This window comes from Dasypus novemcinctus, chromosome 3 (genome assembly GCF_030445035.2).
Source record: "Dasypus novemcinctus isolate mDasNov1 chromosome 3, mDasNov1.1.hap2, whole genome shotgun sequence".
NCBI lineage: Eukaryota > Metazoa > Chordata > Mammalia > Cingulata > Dasypodidae > Dasypus > Dasypus novemcinctus.
In genome coordinates, this window is record NC_080675.1 from 33218568 (window position 1) to 33239526 (window position 20959).

The 20959-nt window shown below is 53.4% G+C and overlaps 1 protein-coding gene across 3 annotated transcripts in view; it reads right to left on the reverse strand.

The window, feature by feature from the left end:
* Nucleotides 1-1490: 1490 nt before the first annotated feature.
* The window catches only part of JDP2 (Jun dimerization protein 2), a 39988-nt gene continuing 20519 nt past the window's right edge, over nt 1491-20959 (reverse strand). For all 3 annotated transcript variants that reach the window (XM_004455182.5, XM_004455180.5, XM_004455181.5), the window contains exons 3-4: nt 10001-10105; nt 1491-2622 (exon numbers count right to left, since the gene is read on the reverse strand). In XM_004455182.5, coding sequence (XP_004455239.1) covers nt 2437-2622; nt 10001-10105 — 291 coding nt within the window. In that variant the 3' untranslated portion in view covers nt 1491-2436. The remainder of the gene's footprint in view (nt 2623-10000; nt 10106-20959) is intronic.

Genomic DNA, 20959 nt, shown 5'->3' on the forward strand with positions numbered 1-20959 from the left:
GATGGAGAGAGTCGTGATCAAGTCTCAGTCCCGCCTCTTTTTAGCTGGGTGAACTTCACCTTCGGTTAGCCCCAGTCTGCACAACTGTAAAATGGAGCCTGAAGCACCCACCCCACCTTTCTCCTGGAGCTGTCACCTCAAATGACACAGGGCCTTGTGAACCATCACGGACCGAGTTCACGGCCGGGACCGAGTGTCACACTGAGCTGCTCCTGCTTGAGGGCACAGGTTTCCCAGCCGTGGCAGTGAAGTGGGGATGAGTCGTCCCCCGGTCAGGCACACATTTGTCACAAAGCTGGTTCACTCCGTGATCATGGGACAGACTGGAACTCTATCCATCCTGCCCAGGAACTAAATCCGTAACTGTGGCTTTGCAGGCTTCCTGTTCCAATCAGGTGAGACATTCGACCACAGTGACAACTGCACAGTCAGCTGGCAATGGGGGGAGAGTCACAGGCCTTTGGAGGAAGAGAGCAAACTCCAGCAATGCCCTGTGTTAGCTGGTGACCTTGGGAAAGTCACTGGCCCTTTCTGAGACGCAGTGAAGTTTCTCGTAAAATGGGGGTGATGACGTCTATTCCATGCCATTGTGAAGATTAACAAAGTCCATACATGCTTGTCACATAACAGGTCAACTGATGGTAGCTGAAAATTTAATCTCCCTGGGCCGCTAATTCCCCAACTGTGAAATGAGGACAATTGCTTCACCCCGGCTAGGCTGGTATTAAGATGAAATGAGGGGGCGGCAGACTTTGCTCAGTGGTTAGGGCGACCGTCTACCACATGGGAGGGCCGCGGTTCAAACCCTGGGCCTCCTTGACCCGTGTGGAGCTGTCCCATGTGCAGTGCTGATGCGCGCAAGGAGTGCCCTGCCACGCAGGGGTGTCCCATGTAGGGGAGCCCCACGCGCAAGGAGTGCGCCCTGTAAGGAGAGTTGCCCAGTGCAAAAGAAAGTGCAGCCTGCCCAGGAATGGCGCTGCACACATGGAGAACTGACACAAGATGACACAACAAAAAGAAACACAGATTCCCGTGCCGCTGACAACAACAGAAGTGGACAAAAGAGGATGCAGCAAATAGACACAGAGAACAGACAACCGGGGTGGGGAGGAAGGGGAGAGAAATTAAAAAAAAAAAAAAGATGAAATGAGACGGTGTGTGGAACAAGTCCAGGACTTGGCTCATGACAGTGAGCTCCTGGAGGGCAGGGCCTAGGTCTGTTTTGTTCCCCAGTGAATACTCAGCACCTTGCACAGTGCCTGGCACACACAGGTAGGCACTCAGCAAGTGTGACGTGAATGAACGAAGCCAGTGCTCTCAAAACGGTGACTGCAGATTTAACTTCTCTGCACCTCGGCTTCCTCATCCATAAAAGGGGCATATTCATACTTACCTGTGAACACTAAGGGCTACAGCAGGTGCTCCAAAAATGCCCACCGAGCCTGCCTTGCAAGCCCGTTCCCCAGGCAGACACCACAGGAGGCGGCAGGGTAAGTAAGAGTAACGTTTACTGAGCGATACAGGACTGAGTACTATGAAGGGTTTACAAGGATGGACTGCACCCCACCCCCGCCCCGGCCACCCCGACACCAGAGACTACAGTACTTAGGAGTTACACACAACGGCCATTACTGGTGGATATCTGTTCATAACAAACCAACCATAGCATATTTATACTGTATCACATCGAGTGATTATAGAAATCCATATATATATTGCTCGTATAAAATCTTTTTTTTTTTTTGGTAAAAAATATTAAAAAAAAAAAAAAAAGAACGTATAAAAAAACATGTGCATTTGAAAGCACTGCCAGGTCAGCCAGTCTGTAAACATTCGAGTGAGTATGTGCTTTGGAAGGGCGCCCGCGCCTCAGTGCCCACAGCAAACTCCAGCAGGGTCGGCGAAGGGGCGCCCCGGGACCGCCGCCTCCCCGGCAGGGCAGGGCAGGGCTGGGCCGAGCTGGGCCCCGCGGCACGCCCCCTCTCCAGCCTGGCATCGGGGTCGGGGCTGCGGGCTGGGGGCAGGCGTGTCGCAGTTTCGCGCCGCGGCCCATCCCCAGCTGCGTTTTGGTTCCAAGGCCTGGCTCTTCCCGGTGGCCAGGGGGTCCTGCAGGTGGGTGCCCGGCCGGGAGGCAGGAGGAGAGCCCGCGGCGGCCTGGCGGGGTGCCCCGTCCTGCTCCCTCGAGCGGGCCAGCACCCCCCGCAGGTCGACTTTGGTCTCAGCGCTCGTCCCGCTGGGCCATCCTCCGCCGGCCCCTGGCGCGGCTGATCTGAGTTCCACTCACACACAAAGCCCCGCCGACGCGGGGCCGAGGCTCGCTGTACAGTTTTTCACGGATCGAGGCGGGGCCCTCCGGACCTCTCCTCCTCCCTCTTCACACGTCCTCCTCCTCCTCCTCCGCCTCCTCCTCCTCCGCTTCCTCCTCCCGGCCCATGGTCACTTCTTCTCTAGCTGTTCCAGCAGCGGGTTCCCTTCTGACTCGGGGGTCTTGACGCTGTCGGTCCGGACGATGCAGGTGGGACGATGCCGGTTCAGCATCAAGATGAGCTGCTGCCGCTCCTGCTTCAGCTCCTCGATCTGCGTTTTCAGCTCCGCGTTCATGAGCTCCAGCCGCTCAGATTCCTGTGCACAAATACAGACGGACAGCTTTACGCTCTCCCCGGGGACCGGCTCTGGGCTGGGGGCTGGCATTTGCCTGTTTTCTGCCTGTGGGGTTCCTACTGGAGGAAGTCCAGAGGCTGCTCTTGAGTCCCCGTGTTAACTGTCTTTCTGCAGGTGGTGCCCGATAGACCGGTGACACTGGCCTTTGTCAGCAGCGGGATGAGCCCAGGTTATGTCCTGGGACCACCCTGCTCATCTCCCACCTGTCTCCCCTCACTCAATCCCCTCCAGACACAGCAGCCTCCTCCCTGTTTCTCAAATACACCTCAGAACCTCTCATATATGCTTCTCTAGCCTCAGGGCCTTTGCACAAGAAACAAGAGGTGGGAAGAGAATAGAGGCCACATGGCTTTAGAGCAGGTCCACGGAGGTCCTTGGAGGGGTTCTGGGAGACCGTGGACGGCAGCGCAATGATAACGTGTTCTGATGTGTGATACGGGCACGTGGGGGGATACTTTGGCCTATGGGATCAGCAAGCCCAGCATGCTCGTGTCGTTCCTCCTAAAACATGTGCTGCCTGCTATTGGGCTACAAGTATTTAAACAGCCTCTCCTTTTATCCCCCGTTATCTAGCAGATTTCCCCACTGGGAGGCCATCGACAGCCATCCCTCTGGAGCCAAAAACAGGTTGGTTTCAAACAGACTTCAAATGAAATTTCCAGTGAATTGTCAGCTCATTCCCAGAGCCTCCAGGGAAAGGAAAGGATGCTGCGGCCTTAATTTGGGGGGAGGGGGTGTGGTTATATAGTGGACAGGTAGTAGGCATATCAATTCAAGGCTCAGACGTCAAAAGAGGAAAGCAGAAAAGCATCTGAATGATTTTTCTTGGACTATGTCTAAAAACTCAAACCAGTTTGAAAGAGTTGGATTTTATTCAAGGGTCAGCAAAAATTTTAGACCAGTGGTTCTCAACTAGGGGGTGATTTTGTCCCCCTGGAGACATCAGGCAATGCCTAGAGCATTTTTGGTTGTCACAGCTGTCAGGGTGTCCCTGGCACCTAGTGGGTAGAGGCCGGGGACACTGCTAAACAGGGTACAGGACAGCTCCCCACAACAAAGGGTGATCCAGTCCAAAACGGCGCTAGCACCAAGGTCCAGAAGCCAGTTTCAGACCAAGAGCAAGCTGGGGCTGGAGCTGTGAGTGGACGCCGGGACGCCTGGGACGGGCCTGGGACTATGAACTCACTCTTCTGCCTGGGGACATGGGCTGAGCAACCCCTTGGGAGCGCGTGGGGACCCAGGGGGCACACCCATCCCAGTGACTCTGCTTCCCCCCTGCCAGCCAGTCTGACGGGATTGTTCCCTGAAGTCATCTCTGAGCCGGGAGCGTGAGCACCTTGGGAACTCAGAACTGCCGAAACGCACAGGCCTCGTGACCGGGCGCCAAGGGGGCAGCTTTGTGCCTCGCAAAGGGAAAAAATGATCGGGGAGAACTATTAAAAGCCAGCAACGGTGATCTTTAGTTCAATGAGCTGAGGCACAACAGGGAAGCTGGCCTGGCCCACTGATTGCAGAATTCTGAGAAGTCCGTCCCCAAGAGCCAGGAGGCACTCCACGGGAAACAAGAGGAGTCTGGGTCCCTGGGGCACTCAGGTGTGAATCCTGGCCACATGCTCACTGGGTGCGACCAGCTGGATGATCTTGGGGACATCTCACAAACCCTCTGACCATCCAGTTTCCCCCAGCCAGAGGTCTTAGCTCCAGCTTTGTCTTCTCCTGAGCCTCTGCCTCTAGCGGCCTCAATTCAGTCCATGCCTTTATGGGCATTTGCTGGGTCCGGCTGTGTACAGTGAACACTCTGGCAGATCCCAGATGGCCAAGAGCACCCAACACGGATCTCAAGGGGCTTCCAGTCCCAGGGAAGAGGGACTCTATCCAGCAAGGCAGCACTTCCTCAGTGACCTCAGCCACCCAGGGCCTCAAAGAAGGGGTAGGATCTGACCTTGGGCTTGAAAAGCCCAATCATGGGTAGAGATCAGGGAAGGAATTTCAGGTAGGGGAGCCCCACGTGAGCAAGGACACGGCCTTGGAAAGTCTAAGGTGTGTGTAGGAGACTAAAATATTCCAGTTTGACTATAGCTCAGTTTAGGACTAGATAAGGGTGTAAAACTGGAAAAGTGCGTTTAGAGGGAAGCAGATTTGGCTCAACAGATAGAGCGTCCACCTACCACATGGGAGTTCCAGGGTTCAAACCCAGGGCCTCCTGACCCACGTGGTGAGCTGGCCCACGTGCAGTGCTGACACGTGCAAGGAGTGCCCTGCCTTGCAGGGGTGTCCCCCGCGTAGGGGAGTCCCATGCGCAAGAAGCACACCCTCTAAGGAGAGTCGCCCAGCACGACAAAAGTGCAGCCTGCCCTGTAATGGCGCTGCGCACACGGAGAGCTGACGCAGCAAGATGACGCAACAAAAAGAAACACAGATTCCTGGTGCTGCTGACAAGAATATAAGCAGACACAGAAGAACACACAGGGAATGGACACAGAGAACAGAAAACTGGGGTGGGGGGGGGGAGAAATAAATAAAAAATAAAAATCTTAAAAAAAAAAAAATGTTTAGAGCCAGACTAAAGCTGTGGGAAAGCTCATGGGATTTAAAACCAAAATCTGGGGGATGTCTCTTCACCTCTCTGAGCCATAGTTACCTCACCTGTAAAAAGGGGGTTGACTGTGAGTTTTGACTAAAGGAACTCCTATGGGGAAAAGCACTTTGTCAACCCAAGGGCCAGGGAGGCGTATGGATTTTCACATGAACCTATTAGCAAGGTCATAGTCTGAGGAAGGAGAAGGAGAAGAGGAGAAGGAGGGGGAGGGAAGGAACAGGGTGGTAAGAATGAAGAAAGAGGAGGGAGCGAAGCAGAAGCAACAGTAGCTTTTCCTGAGCAGGCAATGGACCCAGCCGCGCTCCCGTATTACAGGCGCTCGCTTACTTCCTCTCACAGCCACCCTCGGGAGTCGCTCCTATTATCTCCCCGGTTTTCAGATGAGGCTGCTCTGGAGGAAAAGGGTGGGTCTGGGAGGTGGGTGGAGGTCCACGGAGGGGACCAGAGGAGGAGGAGGTGAAAACAGCAGCGAGAGCGAGCATCCTTCCGGGGCAGCGGGGACAGAGGGCCACCGAGCGGAGAGGCGTGCTGAAAGCTCCGGCAGGGTCCCGGACGCCTGGATTTGGAGGAGGAAACTGCGACTGCGCCGGCGGAGGGCGGGGAGAACACGGGGCCTGGCGGGGCGGGGCCGGCTCTGGGCGGGGCGGGGGAAGGGCGAGGGAGGAGTTCGGTTTTAGGCGCGGCGAGTCTGAAGTCACAGCTGGACATCAAGGGGCAGCGGCAGGGCCTCCTCTTCCACACGCGCGCGCGTCCTGCCAGCCCACCCGCGAGGGGCCGCAGCACACAGCGGCAGCCAGGCGGGGCGCTTCGCCTCGCACGTGCATTTACCACCGGAGCACGTTTCCCTTGGTTGATTTTAAAATTTAATAAACATCGTGGAGGAGCCTGAACTCCGACTGTCTGGCTGCCAGAATATACCTAACTGCTTTTTAGTTTTATTTCCTTCTGTACTTAGAGGGCTTCTGGTTAGGGCTACATATTTATTTATTGTATAAGTGTAAATTGAGTTCCGAGGACTCTTTTTTTAACAATGGTGGGGGAGGTGGTTGGTGGTTTTACAGCAGCAATTACCTGACGTTTCCTAATTAATTAAAGTGGGTGGGCTAGAATCTTCACATATTAATTAGGAAGTGAATAATTCTGCTTACATGTTTGGTGGTCATTTTGACTTCTGGGTGATATTTCTTGCCCTAGAGAAAATGCAACCATTTGTCCTCTTGGAACAGAATTCACACTAGTGAAGGTTCTGCTTCCTACCAGGTGGTCAGTAGAGGCAACAGAAAAAAATACAGGCTGAAGAGCTGGGTGATGTGACTTCTCTGGGCTGTGTGACTTTGGCCAAATTACTTTCCCTCTCTGGGCCTTGATTTCTGCCCAGAAAATAGGGTGACTGGCCCAGAAAACTACAGGCATTAAAATTCCTGACTATAAAATAAGCTGCCCGATGCAATTAAACTAGAATTCCATTGACATGCAACTTTATCTAGGAGTTGGGAAGCATCCTGGTGTGTGGCATTCAGAGCCTGCCTGGGTTCAAATCCTGCCTCTGTCACTTGCTAGCTGTGCCACTGTGAACGAGTTTCCCACTTTCTCTGAGCCTGGGCAATCTGGGTAGAGCACTGGGTGACAGGCAAGGCCCTGGGGTCTAGTCCTCACTCAGTTGCTGCGTGGCCCCAAGCAAATCTTTAATTCCTTGGAGCCTCAGGATCCTTGTCAGCAGAATGGGGCTGCCTTGCCGCCTTCCAGAGTCACTGTGACTACAGAGGGGAGAGGGGCTGTGCAGCGGGCAACGCGCCAGGGGAGTGTGAGGTGGTGCTTTCGCTACCAATGCCCAGAGGCCTGCGATAGACGCGGCAGCCGCTACAGGGCTTGGCGAGCTAGACAGGACTGGGACAGATGGCCGACGGAAGGTATGAGGTGGCCCCGGGGCCTGAAGGCAAGGCACAGTCTTGACCCGTGCACAAGCCAGCCTCAGCTGCCGCAGGCGGCCAGCTCAGCCAAGCAGCGGGAATCCCCCAGGGGCGGGTCTGGGTATCCAGGGGTCAAGCTTGGGGGGATGACTATTTACCTATCTACATCTACATACATATATATATAAATAGCCTTTTGTACCTTTGAACCTTATAAATGTTTTACCTATTAAAAAATAAAGAATCCCCTCCCTGGGTTGTGGGTGCCAACTGTTGACAGAGCCCTCTGCCCGTGCCCTAAACCTCACCCCCAACCTCTGGGCCCAAGACCAGAGAAGAGAGGGCCGTTGGGGTGCAGGGGAGAGTAGGCTTGAACCCAGAGAGGCCTGCCCACACCTCCCTCCCAGACCAGGGGAGGCCCATCCCTTCGTCCTTTGGCCACCACCTGACCTCACGGGGACCACACGACACCACGTTACTCATCTCCCTGCCCTACTCTCAGCTGCTCCAACCCGGGCCCCACGTTGCGGCCAGAGGGTTCCTTTAAAGGTATGTCTCTCTCCTCCCAAAGCCCTTCGATGGCTCTCCATAAACGTCATCACCCTAGTGGGGACACTTCTGAGAATGAAAGAAGGTGCTATTGATAATTAGGCCAAGACAACAGAGGTTAACTGGGTCTGTCCCAAAGAACCTGGGATTTGGGGTCACTGTACATATTAAGGATCTGCATGAAGGATGTTGTGAATGTGGGAAAGTGTGGAGGGATGGATATATGGGAATCCCCTTTATTTTTTATCTAACATTTATGTAATCTAAAGTTTCTTTAAAATGTATAAATTTTTTTAATTGAAAAAAAAAAAGCAACCGCAGCCCCCATGCCTCTTCATTCTTCTACTTCTGCGCCACACTGACGTTCATTTCAATTCCTTACATCCCCTCTCTTGCCTCTGTCTTTACTTGTGCCGTTCCTGGTACCCCTTGCATCCCTGTCCTTCATCTTGCCAGCTCCTCCTCCTCTCTGCCTTAACTTGACCAAGCCATCCTTAGCCTCGACCAGGAGAGGACCCCTGCCCTATGCTCACAGTTCCTGGGCTTGTCCAAAATAACACTCAGCACATGCTACTCCACCTCACTCCCATCTGCTGTCTCCCTGCAGACATCAAGTCCACTTGTCCACCGTGCAGGGGACATGCAACAAGTACCTACTGGAAGGATGACGGATCAGCACATGCCTGACTGAATCCCAGCCCCACCACTTGCTAGCAGTGACCTCGGGCAAGAACTTGACTTCTCTGAGCCGGAGGTCAGTCTCTAAAATGGGAATGAGAAATACTCATCTTGCTGGAACGTTATTAGGATTAAATGAGACATGAGCAATGCCTGGCACACAGTAGGTGCTTAGTGCTGCTGGAATGTGACGAGTAGCTGGCACCGTTGTTTGGGCATTGTCCTCTGTGTTGGTGTGCTGATCACCTGGACACACATATCTTGCCTGCTTCCAGGTTGACACATCCCTTGAAGCCAGGGATCTGATGGGAAACTTCTCTGTTCCCTGCCACGCCTCACCCTGCTCTGCCCGTGGCACGCTCTCAAGGCTAACTGGCTGCAAGTGAGGCGCATGACCATCTGTCCATCATGAAGGCCCAGGTGAGACCTGGGTCTTAGAAACTTCTTGAAAACATCAGCCCAGTGTTACATGCACCACCCTCTCTCCCAAGGGAGGTGCCTTGGAAGACCTGCCTCCAATAGCCATTTCCCTGCCTAGATCGCACTGACAGAGGCACACGCATGGCCCCGGGCTGCTGATACCCCTGACCTCATAATTGCTCTCTGCGTGGTGCAAGCATAAGAGGAGACCCACAGACCCTCCCATTGTCAGGCACACCAAGGCCAACCCCAGCCTTGTCTCTCCAGCTCCCCTGGAAGGGACATTGTCTGTTTCTCCCAATGTGCCCCCTGGTGTACCTGGCACAGCGCTGGGCACTTAGTACACACTTAAAACTACTGGTTGAATCAAGGAATGAATGAATGAGAGGCAGCAGAGCAGAGTATTAAGAACAAAGGCTTTGAAGTTAGCCTGAGGCTTGACTTAGTAGCTGAGAGATCTGGCCAAGTTACTTTACCGCACTGTGCCTCAGTTTCCCCATTAATAGAAAGAGGATAAGAAAAGGATCTACTTCATATAGTTACTATGACAATAAAATGAGATAATATATGTACAGCACTTAGCACAGTGCGCAATCTTATAAAGGTTGATAATTATTGTGAACTATAGAACTTTGCCTGAACTACTCTGCTATTACTATATATTATTACTATTATTATTTAGTAATGAAAATATTATAGGGGGAGTAGGGGCTGGAGACTACTGGCCTGGCCTAATTAGCTTTCTGGTCATGCTCCCTCACTCCCTTCTACTATTTTTTGATATGCAGGGGAAGGGCTCCGGTGGCCAGGCTGTGATGTACCCACTGCCCACAGGCCCACCATCACGGCCTCGTGACATTGCACCACCACAGCTACTGAGCCACCAGGGCACTAAAATGGGCAGGACTGGTCCCAGGCCAAAGGGGCCCGTCAGTACCTGGGGTCTCACGTCAGCGGAGACCCTGGGGTTCCCAGGGACCTGTGTGGGCAGGAATTACTGCAGGCTGCCTTGGCGCTCTTGGTCCCAGGAGAGAGGCACAAGTGAGGGGGCAGGGCTGAGCCAAGGGGCGAGGCTGCCTGGCAGGTGCCAGCAGGTGCACACAGATTCTGCAGGTATTTGATGATGCCGTCTGGTCTAGAAGTCCTTGAGCCCACCCCCACCTGAACCAGCTGCCCTGCTCACCCGCTGCAGAAACTCCGTCCGCTCCTTCTTCTTGTTCCGGCATCGCGCAGCTGCGACTTTGTTCTTCTCCCGGCGCCTTTTCCTTCGCTCCTCTTCCTCGTCTAGCTGTAGGGCAAAGAGCCACCGATTAGACATTGAGGCAGGCCCAGAGGACAACCTGAAAGGCCAAGATCTCCCCTTCTATACCCACATCCCGGCAGTGAGCAAGCCCACCGCCTGCCAGCCCACTGGCCTCTCAGTTAGTGAGACGGAAGTGTTGTCCAGCCAGTCCAAGGACCCACGGGGAGCCGGTGGGCGTTCCTGGGAGGGGCTGATGTCCCAGGATGGGGGTGCTGCCAGGGTTTAGGAGGGCCCAGAGCCCAGCAAGTCCACCCACCTGAAGGTGGCACCCACGGGCAGTGGCAGCCTCTTCTCCTGCCCAGACCAAGCCCTCTGGGCACCATTTTCCAGGCCAGCAGTTCCCAGGAACTTCCTTTAAATTTGCCTGGGACCTGGCACAGCTTTCACATTCCGCCTGCCCCTCCTCCGCCCTCCCTGACTTACCCCCCCTCCCCTCCTGCCCTCTTTTGGGATTTTCACCCCCACAGCTTCTGCACACCCAATGTTCCTCCCTCTTGGTCCTTCCAAGCGCATGGATCTGCTCTCCTCTTGCTGCTCAACGGTCACCCCAGCCTCTTCCGAGCTTTTAATTCTCCCCCCTGCCCTTGCATGTTCCTCCCCTGGGATTACTCGCCCGCAAGAGATGGAGATCCAGGGGCTCCCGAACGTGCCCACAGGGAGCTCCAGCCCAAGGGCCTCCTGAGTCTCCAGGCTTGCCGCTCCCCCAGGACACGTTAGGAAGTTCACCATGTGTGAAGGAGGAAACGCAGCCCCCCAACCCTGACTTTGCATCCAAGTTGCGGTTTGTATTGTTTCATTAATAACAATAACCAAAGAGCTGCTGTTTGTGGCAGGCTTTGTGTTAATCCACACACTTCAATCCACATAATCAGTGAGGAGGGTGCTATTGCTACCCCATTGTACACATGCAGACACTGAGGCTCAAGAGCTCAGTTTGCCCAAAGTCATAGAGCTAGGAAACGGCAGAACCAGGATTCGAACTTGCACGCTTCCAGCCTCCACACTCCTCCTGGAGACCACAGGGCTTCAGAGCCGCAGCCTGTCAGGATCACTTCGATGTGGTACTTCCTGCAGCCCATTACCAACCAGGAAAACCCAGAGGACACCCAGGGCCATCTGTGTAGGGGACGGCCGAGGGTCAGAGGCCACTAGAGAAGTCGCTGGATTGCTCCAAGCCTGCCAACTCTTTCACTTCTCGAGCCAGGGGGGTGACTGGTAGGCCAAGGCTGGGAACAAGGTCTCAGCCAAACGGGCTGTAGGCCAGGAAAATAAGCAGCCTCTTTCCACGCACTCCCAGCATGCTCCAGGAGCTCCGGAGAGAGGGCCTGGACCTGAGACCAGCACCCGCGCCGTGGGCACGGGTCCCAGCGGGGAGGCCCTCTTTGCCCTTCTCCACCACCTCTGTGCTTCCCTCTGGCCCCCTCCCACCCTAGCTGGGAGCCTGGCTGGAGAGGTGCCTCAGCAGCACCGCCACACCCAAGCGCGACCTACCCCCTTGGCCTCCTTTGAAATGCAACCAGAAGTGACAGCTCCTCTGGCTGACCCGCAGCAGGGAAAATAGAAACCTGGATGAAATTGATTCCGCCCAACCTCAACCTCACCCCAACACAGCTAAGGTAATCGTGACAACCGGCAGAGGGAAGGAGCTGGAGGAAGTGGCTGGCAGTGCAATCTCCCCTCGGCCAAGAGGGTTTGCCCGCAAACTGCCAAGGCGATGTGTGCAACCTGGGCACTGCTGGCCTCGTGGGCCTCAGACCCCTCCCCCGGAGCAGCCCCCGGGCTCTAGCAGAGCCGCTGTTTCCTAGGCGACACACCCCTTTTCTTCAAGACCTAGTTCCCCACCCCCACCCTTGCACAGGGCCTCATCCTCGGAAGCAAATGGAAGCGGCTTTCTCATCAGATGCAAAGCGGCTCAAAGCTATTGTTAGGAAGTTAAAGAGATCAAGCCGGCGGGGCTGCTGCCCAGATCAGAAGCTAGCTCCATCCAGTCTCTCGAGCCACATCAATCCCCTGCTTCCATCACCCTCTACTCCAAACATCTCACCCTTCTCCAAGCAAGCCAGGTTCTCCCAGCCCCGACTGAAACGACCTTTCTTTTCCACTTGGTAAACTCTTACTCAACCTTCAAGAGCAAATGTCACCTCCTCCCGGAAGGCTCCTCTGACTCCCTAGAGAGAATTAACTGCCTTTTCTGTGCTCCAACAGCACCTTGACACTTCCCTGGTAGAGTCTCTCACATCCCATGGCAATTCTCTGCACATGTAGGTAGGCACCTGTCTTCCCTGTTAGTCTGGAGGGTGAGAAACCTGAATATCCCTGCACAGCATAAAACAGCATGAGTAGGAACTCAACAAATGTTGGTGGATTGAATGAATGAATGAAAGATATCCAGCAAAAGATGCCATAGGCTTACACTGTTTAATTATAAAAGCTATTTATCGTCCATGTTAGCAAATGAATAGTCCTTTCCCTACTGCTCTGAAGGAGCCTTCTCTGCCAGGGTTGGCCAACTTTCTCTGTGTGTAGGCGTCCAGCCGTGCTTGGACCGGGCACATGGGCTGAAGGTAGCTTCTAGATCCTGAGGCACAGGCTCCGGCTGGTTGTGGCAGGTCTGCATGAATCCTGAGCAGGCCCTGGGACAATCCACAGCCAATACCAGCTTCCAGACCCACCTCCTGGCCTTTCCTCCACCTATAGGTCACCTTGGATGATATCTCCCAATAAGCCAAAGAATGTTCCCAAAGACCCCATCGCCACACCCTCCTAAATGAAACTGCACTGCAGGGCTTCACAGCAGTTAAAGCCAAAACTCCCCTACATCCTCTTGCTGTTATTGAAGAGCTTATCCTCTTGACCAGTCCAGAGGAGCTGTAGGAACCAGCTGTTTTGAGGTCCTACCCGCAATAAAATAGGAGTTTGGCAGTGTGCCTCGGCCTTCTCCATCTCCAGGAGCCGACGCCGGGTCCTCCCACCCAGGCCTGGTGGTGTCTACGCTGACCCAATGGGACCATGTGGAAATTCTCCCCATCCTCTTCCAGGCTATTCTTTTGTCCCCAGAGTCAAGGCTGCTGCCCCCTCTGTCTTGATGCCTCTTGAATTCTTTAAAGCAGTTGGCCATGAGTGGGTGAGAGGCAGCAGAGAGTGTTTTCAGCACAGCTCAGACATCTAAAACCGGAACCCAAAAGTGGGAGCTGATTTTTTTTTCCTGCAGATACAGCTGGAAAAACCAGGACTTTGAGTAGGAGGCAGCTTGACACTCAATATATTTAAAGAACCACGAAATGAGGGTTTAGGGGACAGGAGGGGCACATCTCCTTCCCTGTCCTTAAGCTTAGCTCTGGCTCTGTTTTTCCCAAATTTCCAATAACGCATTGAGGGCAAAGCTATCCGGGTTCAGAAGGCAAGGGGTGCCCCTCCGCCATACTGGCATTTGAGGGACAGCCTCGGGGACCCACAACCAACAGGCCCTCGTATCAATTGATCTTCCTGGCCCCCACCCCCTCCTCAAGCCCCTGCTGTGAGGGCAGGAGGAGCCCAGCCCCGGGCCTAGCTGCCTGGCCAAGGCATGCATGACTGACCCGATCTGGAAATTTGAAAGTGGACTCAGAGATGCCGAGTGCTGGACTCAAGAGCACATAAGGGCAGGGGCAGCCAACCTCGGCCATCTGCCCGGAAAAGCAGGAAGATCTGGCTACTGACATATGGGGGTGAGCAGAGACCAGAGAGAGACACTCAGCTAGCCAGACAGATAGAGAAGGGGTCGAGGGGCAGGAAAAGCAGGGCCAGGACCAGATGAGGCAAGGGAGGCACGCAGGGCATGTGCTTAAGGAGGCACTCACTCCCAGGCTTGTGCAAGTGCAGGGACAACGCCGGAGAGCGAGCGCGTCCTTAAATGCTGTGCTCTGTGCACCTCGCTCGCTTCACCCAGGTCCTGAGAGAGCTATAGAAAGAGAGAGGCAAAGACAGCACTGCAGGCAGAGAGGAAAAGAGGCAGAGAAAGCAAACCAGAGAAATGCACAGAACACAGAGAAACCAAGATGGTGGAGAGAGACAGCGAGAGCAAAGCGTGGAGATGAGCTTTGCAGGGCAAGAAACTGTTGGTCCTCGATCCCACCCCGGGTGAGCCTGACTCTGCTTCCCCTCCATGAAGAAGTTCTGTATCTGTTCTGAAAATGCCCCCCTTGGGCTTGGAGGGAGTTCAAGAAGGTTTCTGCCTCTTGCCACTGAAAGATGCCCAGGACACCCCAGTTACACCTTGCAGAGTCAGGTAATGCCAGGTGACAGTGAAGGACCAGATGGTGGTCTTCATTGATCCTGGGGATCCTGGGGAGAACCCCACCCAGGACCCCTACCCAGGACCAATGCTGCAAGCACCTCTGGGAAGGTGGAGAGTCGGGATGAGGAAGCGGCGGCCGTGAGCAGAGAGGGCCACAGCAAAGCAACGGGGGTGGGTCACCTGGGTCTATGTCAAATCCCCTAGACCAGGAAGGGGAGGCAGCTCACTCTAAATGGTGTCTCTGAAGAGAGTCCAATGACGGAACTATTTACGGAGGGGTGGGGGAAGGAGCCAGGGGCAGAGGTGGTCCGTGGATCCTGGGAATAGCCGAGGCTGTAGCCAGCAGACAGGACCCCCAGACGGGATCCATGGCCTCCGGGAGAGGAAAAAGCCACAGCCTAACCAGTGCCTGGCAGGGAGCCATCCGGGGGAATAAATACCCCCAAACCCTCTCTGCCCCCCGGCGCCTCCCCCTGGCCAACCCCAACCAGACGCCAGAGAGTGCAAGGGATCCTGGGTAACGCAGACTGCAGACACTGGCCTCCTGGGCACAGCAGGGAGTGGAGCTGCCAGCCAAGGAGAACATGCCGGGCATGGCTCTGTCTCTGTGACCCCACAAGCCCATCCGCAGTCAGAGTCCCACTCAGGGCCAGCAGGCAGGAGGCATGGAGAGCAACAGCCGAGAACTTCTTTCAGGGACCGTGATCACTGCCGCGCTCACACTGACTCCACCACTCCGAGTGGCCCACCCACGGCAGCACCAGCCTCACCTGGTTCAGACCTACTGAACCAGAATCTGCATTTTAAGAAGATTCCCAGGTGGTTCACGGACACAGAAACGTTTCCTCTGGAGGCCACTGAAGGGCTGCTTGAGCTTCCCTCCGGAGCTGGCCTCCTTCCTGGGGTCAGCACCAACACCTACTCGGCCGCCTGTGCCTGGCTGCCCCTCTCCTGCCCCCCGTGGTCATGTGTCTCAGGCCCCATCTGCAGGCCATGCAGTTTTCACACAGTGGCAGCAGTACCCAGACGTGATTTTGAATTCTGACTTTTCATATGCATCTTCAAATATATCTATTGCGGGACCCACAAAGAGAAAGAAAGAAAGGACACTTTTCAACCCAAGGTCTGGAAAACATAGCAGCATTCAAATGAGCAAAGCCATAAGAGAAAGGAGCAATAAAGAAGGTGACAGGCAAAAATAGAGGGGGGAACTAGCACTAACTAGAATAATGAAAGTCTGAAGGGCTTTGTTTCATACGGAGAATTGCAGCCATGGGCAGAGAGAACTAGGCTTATCTTAGGCTCACAGTGACAGGGTCACCACTGTGGACTTTGGAGGGGTTCTTAGAAGCCTGGGTTCCCCAGCAGCTCTGTGATGGACCAGTGCTCTCCTGGACAAGCCACTCCATCCCTCACTTGTAAAAGGGAGGTTGTAAGGCTGCCTAGAAAGGAGCCCCGGGGAGGGGGAGACAGGGCGGGGGTACTTCCGGGCATGCGATTTGTCCTGAAGGGACAGCCTTGTAGCCTCCTCATCAAGCCCTCCATTCAGATTTCCCAGAGCAGCCAGCCAGGCCCAGGGCCCACCAGGACCCCCATTCCCCTCCCCAGCATGGAGGAGCCACATTTCAACACCAGGGACCCACGAGCACCCTGGAAAGTAAACACCCAAATACCAAACATACCAGACATTCCCCCACAGAAACATGGCTGCTCTGAGCCAGGGGCTGCAGTCCCTCCCCACAGCAGGGCGGTCCAGGGGCCAGGCCTCACCTCTGCCTCCTCCCACCCACGGCAGCCAACACCCACACTGCCCCCTCACAGCTGCAGGGCGAGCCCCCCCCCCCAGCATCTCCCCTGGGGCTGAGCTGCTGGAAACTGCCCTCCTCTCCCCTGGAGTCAGCTCTCCCATCTTCTCGAGCCAAATCCTCTCACTTCCAAAGGCCAAAGTCTGAACCTCAGCTGTGAAATATTGGGCTGTTTCAGTGAACAGTGGGCAGGGCTGAAAGAGAAAATTCTAGACAAATAGTTGTTCTAAGGCTAGGGTTGTAAACTCAGTCATCTCCCCGGGCCAAGCCTGTAACCACGGGTGAAGAAAGAGGGTTGGATGGGGTGTGCCCCTCCCCACCCCGGCAGGGACATCCTAATTAGCCCCAGTACAATGCAGGCCCAGTGCAGACAAATCCTCCGCGTTTTCAAGACTAGATGAAAATATGAATTTTTTTTCTGTGTGAAGTCTCCCAATTTTTAAGATTGGCAACTAATTCCATTTTGAAAAGAACACTGTGTGAGCCAAACAAAACACATCTGTGCGCTGCACCCGCCCGTGTCCTGCTAATTCATAACCTCTGGCTGGCGACAGACCCCTGCAGGTTCTGGAGTCAAAGGCCTGGGATCCAGCCATGGAGATGCCCTACTTGGCAGCCTTGGACCCATCAGTTCATCTGTCTGGTCCTGCGCTCATTTTTAATAAACGTAACAGCTCCCACTTCAGGCTAACAATCAAACACTTGTGCAAGTTGGGGATTAGGGGCTTCATTTCACAGGTGAGCAAAGCAAGGCTCGGCAGTGTCTGCCCAAGGTGCCAAGCCCTGGAAAGATGGAGCTGGGATTGGCTCCACTACATCATGCTGCTTTCCCAGCGGTACATTGGGCTAAATTCTCCTGAAAGCCCCTTCCAGATCTGATTTCCCTGGGTTTCCAGTCGTCCATACTTCAAGATCAGGGTTTGCTAGGTCGAGGGGAATAGGAGTGGGAAGGACATCCGAACCCCTCACCATTAAGAAGTTTCTGCTTTTCAGAAATAGTCACTGGTAGCTTCATAGACTCATAGTGCCAGATAGGGACTTAACTTGCAGCTATGCCAACCCTGGATTTTACAGATGAGGACATTGGAGCCCAGGGAAGAGGGCAGATTATTCCCAGGCTCACACTTGAGCGCAGGGATTGGGTCCAGGCTCCTTGGCCTCCTGGCTCTATCTAACTGTGCACCTCCTCTTTCTCAAATTCATGGCCTTCAATCCATGACCCTGAACTTGTCTGTCTTTCTCTACTTCTCTCAACTTAGCTTTTCTAGCTCTTGCCCAGGATCCTTCTCGAGTCCCTGATGTTTCCCAGGGTCCCATCCTTGGCCTGCTGCTCTTTTCATTCTATATGCACCTCCTGTGGGCTGTCATCTTGACCAACTCTTGTAGTAATACTACCCAAATCTTTGTTTCCAGACACAATCATCCAACTGCCAGATGGATGCCAGTCCAGTCTGGATGTCCCTCAGCCCCTCAAAGTTAATGTGTCACAATCATTGCCCTTAATTGGTTATTTCATCCATATCCTCCACTCCACGTGCACTGGAAACTCAGGACTCATCCCTCACCTGTGCATCCCTCCAAATCTGAGCTTACTGGCCAGCCAACTCTATATCCGAGGTCTTCCCAGGTGTGCTCCTCACTCTCCATCACACTGCCACCTTCCAGGCTCTCTCTCTCTGCTGGACCACAGCAACACCCTCCTAAGGAAAGAGGCCTCCTGGCTCAGCAGGAGAGGTAGAGGCAGAGATGCGAGCCACCAGAATGTGACAGACTTGGGGGAGAAAGTATGTCCTTGCTAGGCCTTGATTTTGACTTCTAGCCTCTGAAACTGTATGATAAGTTCCCGTTGTTAAGCCAACCCTAGTGTGTGGTATTTGTCATAGCAGCAAAGCAGACTAAGACAACAGCCATCTTCCATTCTTGCCATCAGAGGGCTCTTCCTAAAATGCAAATCAGATCTAGTTACTGGACTTCAGGGACACCCCATCACCCTCACCAAACTAGCTTCCCGTGGGACTTGGCTCTGCCTGCTCTGCTCTTACCTTCAGTCTCTTCCTCCCCTACACTCCATGTTCCTACAACACCAGACCTCTCTCTACTGCACACTTCCCTGGCCTCCCTGCCTTTGCACCTGCTGCCCCACAGCCTTCTTCCCACGCTGCATATTCAGCTCCACCATCACCACCACAGGAAGTGCTCCCCGATTCTCATCCCCTCAGCTCTGGGCTCCCACAGAACTCTGGGTTCATCCTGGCTCCTAATGAGCTCTATTACATCAGCAGTTTCTGTTTCCTCCACTAGACTGGGAGTTGCGTGAGGGCAAAATGTACTGTTGTCTTGACGTTTTATGTGCCCAGCAGCTTGCAGTTTGTGGCAATGAGTAGGGCTCAGCAGTCACAAAGCTCTGTCCACAGAGCTGGTGACCTGGACAAGAACCCAGGAATCCTGACTCCCGGCCCAGTGCTCTCTCCACTTCAATCCAGCTGCCCCAAGCTCTAGCATAGATCAAACTCATTCATGTGAACTAACCTGTGCTTTGGGCCCTGAGCTCACTCAAAACATCAAACCAGCTCAGCCAAAACAACAAGGTGAAGGCTCTGAACAGGAGCTGGCAGAGGCAATGGCTCCAACTGTCAGATGAGACAAGCGATTTGCTCAGTGCACTCAGGGTCTGCAGGAAACAGTGGCGGGGGAGTGGGTCTGTAAACGCAGCTCCATGCTAAAGTTCCAGAACTGAGAAGACCTAGAGATCGCAGGTCCCTGGCATCCTCAGGCGAGGGAAACCAAGTTCAAAGGAGGGAAGTGAGTCTACCCAGGTCCCCAAGTGTGATAGTGGCAGGGTCAAACCAGAAGAGGCGGGGTGCCTTTTTTCTGAACTGAAAGACTGACAACCTGTGATCGCTGGTGGCTCAGGGCGTCCAAGCCCACACGTGGATCCACCTGAACCAACTTCTCTGTCTCCTCACACATCAGCAAGATGACGCATCGTTCTGACCTCAGCCCTCCCAGCCATTCTCATCACCAGCAAAAAAACACAAAAAACCTCTTAGGTTAAGAGAGCCCCTAAAACAATTGGCCACAGAAACGTGGGGTGGGGTTATACAAACAGAGTAGGGACCGGCCATTCTGTCGAAACGCAGCAAACAGTCTGTCTCCGAGGCTAAGAGAGCATTGTGTTTGGAACAAAGCCTGAAAAGGCTGGCACTCATTGCAGGCAGTTCTGCTAAGGCAAGAGCTACTACAAAAATGAGATAGAGGCCCAGAAGTCGGAGGAAAAATCACCTTGGCATGAGCAGAAAACCTAACATTGAAGAGACAAATTCAATGATTGCTGGGAAATCCTTTTGCTGGAAAAGAGCTCTTTGAAGAATGATGACTTTTGTAAAAATGTGTCTATTTCAGGCCCGTTTCATATTTATGGCCTCGTGGGGTTTGGTTTCCCACTCGGCAATCAATCTATTTTCTTGCTCAACTGACAATCTCTTCAAAAGATGAGAAAAGGAGAGAAATAGTGGTCCCTGCAAGATGGTGCTCTTTCCCAAAAAGACTGGTGAGAAGCAGAATATACATGTCAGGGGAAAATCAGTTTTCTTCTCAATACAGTTAACCCAATAATACAGTTGAAACTCATTCTTTAGTTAAAAACAACAAAAGGTGATATCATATGCCTTGATTGCACTGGGGCAAAAAAAAACAGAAAGATAAGAGCCTCTACAAAATTACTCTACCTATAATTAAATGAAAACGCAGTCATTGCAGAGAATACTTATGAGCAAGACTGTTCCGAAAGCCTCAAGTTGGCCAAAGTGGAAGAACAATTCAAGTGCCATCCTATTAAAGCCTTTGGAAGTCATTTGTCTTTCATCATGAAGGTGAAAAACAAGGTCCTTGGCTTAATTATTCTCTACCAACACAGTTCCATTTCATCTGTATGCAGGGCATGCAGCTAAAACACAGATTTCAGCCAATTTATTTCAAGCACAAGGCACAGATTACAGACAAATCACCGAGCAGAACGGGTGACCTCGACTTCGCAAGTACGAAATGTCAGCTACTGATAATCCCACCCTAGGTAACCACGGTCAAAAGAATTCACAATCTGGTCCTGAGGATGGAAGGATGATTTTTTTTACCATACATGACAGAAGTCGTGAAATGGATATAATTAAAGCTCAGAGAGGGGGTACAGAAGAGTTTTGCAGCACAGAGGCAGATGAGGTGAGGCACAGAGCTGCTGACCACTCCAGCAAATCAGGGCTCCTTTGGCACCAGAACAGCTTATCCCATTCTCCCTTCTAAAGCAATAAAGGTGCGGGCCTATTGAGAAGCTCAGCAGTTTACCTAATTGGGAAGTCCCTGGACACGAACAATGACAAAGCTAGGATCTCAATGCATGGAAATGAGTGGTTTGGAAAAGCTAAAGTGTTTGCTGATTCAGAGCAACTCTTGCCTCACTGAGATTCAGGAAGCACACTTGCATTAGGGAATGCCCATTCCTGTAGGCAGGTGGAGACCTCCAGGAAGATGGAGATAGGTTTGAAGAGAAAAAGGGGTTTTAGACCCTTGTAGCCATTTTCAGATAGTCACCGCAGCCAGAGCTGGAGGTCATCGAACCAGGCAGGGAATATCAGCGTCCCCTGGAAGACATGTTACATCCCTGATTGTGGGGCCCCATCCCCTCGAGAGTCTGATAAAATACTCAGAGGTGAGACCCAAGCATATTCACTTCTAGCAAGCTCCCAGGAACTGGTGCTGCTG